Source organism: Tupaia chinensis, unplaced genomic scaffold, assembly GCF_000334495.1.
Source record: "Tupaia chinensis unplaced genomic scaffold, TupChi_1.0 Scaffold000573_1, whole genome shotgun sequence".
NCBI lineage: Eukaryota > Metazoa > Chordata > Mammalia > Scandentia > Tupaiidae > Tupaia > Tupaia belangeri.
In genome coordinates this window covers 817,225-823,187 of record NW_006160087.1, presented here as the reverse complement: position 1 = coordinate 823,187, position 5,963 = coordinate 817,225, and the positions used below count along the sequence as shown (strand labels likewise).

General features: G+C 50.4%; 1 protein-coding gene across 1 annotated transcript in view; it reads left to right on the top strand.

Moving 5' to 3' along the window:
• The window catches only part of CUNH1orf94 (chromosome unknown C1orf94 homolog), a 57,499-nt gene extending 52,304 nt beyond the window's left edge, over positions 1 to 5,195 (top strand). Inside the window, 1 exon segment of the mRNA XM_006158068.1 lies at positions 4,794 to 5,195. Coding sequence (XP_006158130.1) covers positions 4,794 to 4,869 — 76 coding nt within the window. The 3' untranslated portion in view covers positions 4,870 to 5,195.
• The last annotated feature ends 768 nt before the right edge of the window (positions 5,196 to 5,963 follow it).

Below are 5,963 nucleotides of genomic sequence, written 5' to 3'. Positions count from 1 at the left end.
AACCCAACTATCCATACCCCCAAAGGACGACGTCGAAGCTCTCCGCCAACCCCCGAGACCCCTCCCCCATGGCTGGAGACGGGCCACAGTACCTCTTCCCCCAGGCATATGGGTGAGTCAGCCTCACTGAAGGCCCAGCTTGTGTTTAGAGAGCTGCTGAGGGGGCTGGGGAGTGCAGTGGGCTTCACGGGGCCTTTCCAGGTCTGTGTGTCCTCCGCTGGGAAGAGGGGAGGGTTGTACTTGTGGCCAGTGGCTGTGTGTGTTCTGGAGGGCGCAAGTGGACACCCCACACCATCAGCAGTGGCAGCTGGCACGCTGGCTTTTGCTCACACCCTGGGTTTACAACAGGACACGGCCAGGAAATCTTCCGGCTCCCTCCCCCAGCTGGCTGCACCCTGAGCTCCCTGCCAAGCTAATCCCCCAACATCCCATTGACTTGGTGACAGGCCCAGGCTGAAGGGCTTTCCGCTGCTTATCAGCCTGGCTCACTTTTCCACCAAAGCACCCCGAACAGCAGAGGAGAGGGGCTTGTGATTCCTGCGTGGTCTGAGGGCTTAGCAGGTTGGCTGAAAACTCCACTCGGCGTTCGTGTATGAGTAATAAACTCGGGTTTGTTTAAAAGCAATAACTAGCCCCTCGTTTCCGCCCAGCGAATCTCCAGTTACGTCATGCTCACAAGAGGCTGGTGGCGCTGGGTCGTTCCTGTGAACCCAAGCCTCCCAGGCACCCTCCGATGACAGCGTGCCCCGTTTGAGAAACTCGGTTCATAGGATTAGGGTCAGACTCCTCAAACCGACATTGAGCTCCGTATCCTCCCACCACCCACCATGGACACCACCACTGCAGTGTCAGCCATGTGTCCTTTTTAAAAAAAAAAAAAATTATTATTTTATCAGGGCCAGCAGGTGGTGTGATGGTTAAAGGTGCTGGACTGTCACAGGGCCAACCTTGTTTCATGTCCTGAACCTGGTGGCTCCCCCACCTTCTCTCTCTCTGGTCAAATTGGAAAATAATAATAATAGTAATAATTCTTAAAATAGAATAATTCTTTTTTTATTTTAACTTTATTTATTTATTTATTTATTTTTATTTGATCAGAAAGGGGCAGAGTGAGAGAGAGAGGGAAAGCGAGAAAGCAAGCCACCAGATCCGGATCTCGAATCCTGGTCAGCCATGTGGGAGTCCAGTGCCCTTAACCACCACACCACCTGCCAGCCCCCATGTATCTTTTTAATACATGTTTCCTTGAGTATCTTGTTAGAAGGGATAAAAGCTAGAAAGAGGAGTCTGTAGTCAGATCTGTTTAGAAAAGACTGAGGAACAAAGATGATCAAGTTTCTTGACGGAATGCTCCGATCACCTAACTTCTCAGGGTGCACGAAGAGGGTGGGCGATAGCATTATTGGAACGCGGAAGCCACAACTCTACGATACCTTTCCCTTCTCTCCCTATTCCTTCCTTTCTCCCTCCATGGCTCCCTCCCTCCCTTCGTTCCTTCTTCTGATAGAGTAGCTTTTATGGCATATGTCACCCAGCGTGCCCAGGGCGTGGCTTGCTAATTCATGCGGTTAACTTGCACTTAGCCTGCAGGGACCTCTGGATGAGTAGGACTCGCTTCCTCCCTTAGAGCTGAGGGCAGATGAGACGTGGGTCCACTTTGCCCTGGCAAGGCGAGGACCGCCAGAGGGCCTGAGGAAGAGGCAAGACCCCTGCAGGATGGGGAGGTTCCAGCAGGCAGCCATTGGGAAGAGCATCCCAGGCAGCAGAATGAGGTTACAGCTGGGAAAGTGCCCGGCAAGCTGGAGGCCTGGGGAGGTAGATTTGTTCCTGAAAAAGGTGGAAAACAGGATTGGGAAAGGGAGGTTGGGATTGGGGTATTAAAGGCTTTTGACTGCCAGGCCTGGGGAGCTGCCGGTTTGTGCACATCAGTGGATTGCTGGGCTGGAGGGGAGAGAATAGGAGGCAAGAGAATTGTAGTCTGGATGTGCCTGTAGGGCTCTGTTAAGATGTAATGGCCTCCCTGGAGGTGAGGACAAAGGAGACTGAAGGAGGAGATAGGCAAAGCTAGTCCTTGGAGGAAGGTGGTCTCAAGGTCTTGTCAGTCGGCCTTTGGGAAGCACTGATTGGGAGCCATGAAGAGCAGAGGCAGATGAGTTCAGCAGATGGTGTAGTGATTAAGGTGCTGGGCTCCCACAAAGTCAACCACGGTTCAAGTCCCAGACCCAGCAGCTTAAAATTCAGGCTGGGTGAATGTGTGTGCATGCCCAAAATTCAGAGAGAACGGAGGAGAAGAAATTGCGGCATGGCCATCCCCACTGCGGGTATTTCTCGCTTTGTCTCTTTGGAGAGCACATGCACCTTATAGTGAAAAAACAAAAACAAAAATGAAGCCTCTAAAAAAAAAAAAAAACCCCTCCCTAAAAAAAAAAAAAAAAAAAGAAAAGCAGAAGAGACTGAGGATGAGCGGTCTGAGAGGTGAGAGGAGGTCTGGGGAGAGCCAGAGACACTGGAGACAAAGAGGAGAGTGTGCAGGATGAGTGGCAGGCAGCAGGAAGAATGGTGCCCTGTGAGGTTGGCGAGACAAGTGTGTCGAGGTCAGCAAGGCGACACAAGAGATGCAGGCCCGTGTCCCCAAAGGGAATGATGTGCTCATGCAAAGAAAAATGATTGAGCACCTCTGTGTACCTGGCCCTGTTCTCAGCTCTGGGGATAGGCGCAAGACATTCTCGGGGCAGAAACAGATGATAAGGAGGTAAGTAGGAGTGTACGCATCAGCTGCTGAGGAGGGGAGAGGGCATCGAGGGATGTCTCTGGAGCCAAGGGCTAAGTGGAGGAGAGAGTGAGCCACACGGGAGCACTCTGTGGAAAGACAGAGTTCACGGGCACCGAGGTGGGGACCGGAAGCACAGAGGACTGGAGCACCATGAGTGAGAGGCTGTGGGGCCGAATCGGAGAGGAGGCTGGAGCCCAACAAAGCAGGGCCTCGAAGGCATGGCAGGGAGCTTTCTTTCAAGAGTGGTGGGAAGCCTGCAGACTTAACTGCTGAGGATGTTCTATTAATAATTTTCTCTACGCAGAGATATGTATGTATAGGACCCACCCACTGTCCAACGTTTGAGGAAGGGGCTGTTGGGTAACAGCCGAGGGAGGGAGCAGATGGGGAGCTCTGAATGCTGTCGGAGCAAGAGGTGCTGGTGATGTGGATGAGGGCGGTGACTGGGGGAAAGGGGCAAGCAAAGAGATCTAGGATGTTTATTTTCTTGGTAGAACTGAAAGGGCTTGATGACAATTGGAAGTGGAGGGAGAGAGAAGTGAAGCAGGATTCCCAACTTTTCCATTGTGTGGTGATGCCCGAGTAGTCAGGTCGAGATGACAGAAGGACCTGTTCATCAGGAGTCTGGCCTTGGACGTGTGTCCTTTCCAGATTCTGCCCTGGGCAGTTGACCTGATTGGAACTTCTCAACCCAGAGGAGCTAGATGCATGGGGTACAGCCACCAGGTATGAGGTCTAATCAGCACTTTATTACTGATCATTGTTAGATGCCGGCCTATCGATGATTATCTTGATTTTATAAGTCACAGTAGAATCCAAGGTCTCCCTGGAATAACATCACTTTCAATGATTTATATTCCAAGATAATTTCTGAGAGTGAGAAGAAGGGGTGGGATTCTAGCTGGTGTTGATTGCTAAGTACGTACCTTGTCCCGGCCTGGGTGCTGGGTGTAAAGTGGCTCACAGCCCAGATAATGTCCCTGCCCTCCTGGAATCTACTCTAGTGAAAAGGGAATAAACCTAACCCAGAGCCTAACTTGACCCTGTGCGCTCGCAGTGAGCGGCAGAGACTGGCCAGCGGAGGCGGAGTTCACGCAGTGGTCTGTCTTGCTGCCTTGTCCCTTGCTGGCCCTTCCCCCACCTTTTCTGTCTGTTTCATCAATTCATGGGAGGGTGCCATGGACACGAATCTCTTCTGTAATATGCATCTGTGCAGCTGAAAAGCGATAGAGAATCCCTGGATTAGACTAAATCTAGCTGTCTGCTCTGCTGTAATTTGTACTGAGCTCTGTTCCGTTTGTTCCAAGTGCCTTGCAGAGGAGTGAAAGGACTGCAAGAGACCCCCGAAAAGTGTGAGTCAATGATTGCATCTGCAGAGGTCAGGGAAGGCTTCACAGAGAGGAAGGCTTTTGACCTCTATTTGGAAGTGTGGATAGGAGTGTCCCAGGGAGAAACAGTAGCGCTGTATGTACTTCTGCTCTTAGAGGCTGAGCTCGAATCTTCTCTGCTCTTCCTCCCCGGAGGGACTAGCGAGGCCCCCACCAGTGATGTCGTAGACCAGTGTTGAAATGACGAGCCTGACTTTTCTTAGTGATGCTAAGTGGGGAAGGATCCCTGGGACCGCCTGGACTCCAAGGTCGAGTATTAGAAGCTGCCCCTGAGGTCTGTGAGGTTGGAGACCCTCCTGAGTCAGGCAGAATGGCTCCAGCAGTACGGATACGAAACTCCGATCTGCTGGGCATGGAGAGAGTGAAGCCTTCATAGACACCATCTTACAGGCTTCCAGGGGATTCCTGGCCTGAGTACGTGGCAGAAGCTGTTTATCGTCCTCTTATTGTGTCATTTTAATATTTTGTTTTCCCAAAGTCAAAGCTTTCTCTAATACGTTAAAGCTTTTAGCCTCCAAGTCTGTCATGGTCTTCACCATCTCTGACAGCCAGGAAATTAATAGATTCTTTTTTCTAATCTCTTTGATAATGTCAGGAATTGCATCATCACTTCCGTCCTCCCTCTTTTCCAGGTTTGGCTCGACGTCTGGTGGGCCCCTGATGAACAGCCCCTATTTCTCCTCCAGTGGGAATGGCATCAGCTTTTAGATCACCTTCTCTTCTCCCTCCTCCTCCTTTAGCCCTCTGGGTCAGGGCAAAGGGCTCTGGAATTCTGGATTCTGCAACAGCTTGGTATGAAGTTTGGGAGGCCAACGTTCCGACCAGGTTACAGACAGAAAACAGCAAGACCAGACTCATCTATGGACCAACACTCACACACAGCCCCGTCACACACAGCACAGATCACACACACACACACACACACCCTCGGATTCATACTCACTTGCTCAACCTGTATTTAGCTAACATGAGTGATTTTCGTTTTTGTTGTTGTTGGTAAAATAGAAGTAAGACACTTAATTTTAGAAAGTTTGTATTTTATGATAAAAATATGAGCTGCTTGAAATGGAGTGTGCCTATTTATTTTTGATATGTTTTGAGTAATCTTTACTGTTCATTTCCCCCACAAGACTCAGCATTTATGCAGGATATGAAAAGAGACCATGGCTGGAATTCTGGGAGTGCTGCTGTTAAACAAGGGACCCCAGGGATCATAAGCATGAGGGCTCATCTCTTTCTCCTGTGACCTCTCACATCATGTCATCCCAATTACGTGCCTCAGGAGTGGACATCATGAAAAGAATGCACCCTCTGATCTATCCCAGGTTTTACAGAAAACTTCTCTTGTGGACACAAGATGGAAAAACGTGGCCTGAAAAACAATCTTGAAACGAATCCTAAACGTGCCAGACTAACCAGTGACTGCACATCATTGCCGAGCTGCAGATCATTCTCAAAATTGCACCTAATTGCACCGTCCTTGAATTTATCTTGTTCAGCTCTTATCAATGACTTGTAAAAGGACACCGAAAGCATCCCGATCCCGTTGTGGGGGACGCAGATCTGGGAAGAGGATATGGCCAGTGATACCACCTGTTCTGTTACTCTCTAGGACTCCGCCTGTGATGGGCAGCACCCCCTGCTGTGGTGCTGTGCTCCCTGGGCCTGGACAAAGGCATGGCGTCATTCTCCCAATGGTGCTCCCAACAGCCACCAGGGATCAGAGCCAGTCTGTGAAACGACACAGATCATGTGCCATCCTTTGCGAAGTCTAACGAGACGAAATTAGACAAGGGTTAGTG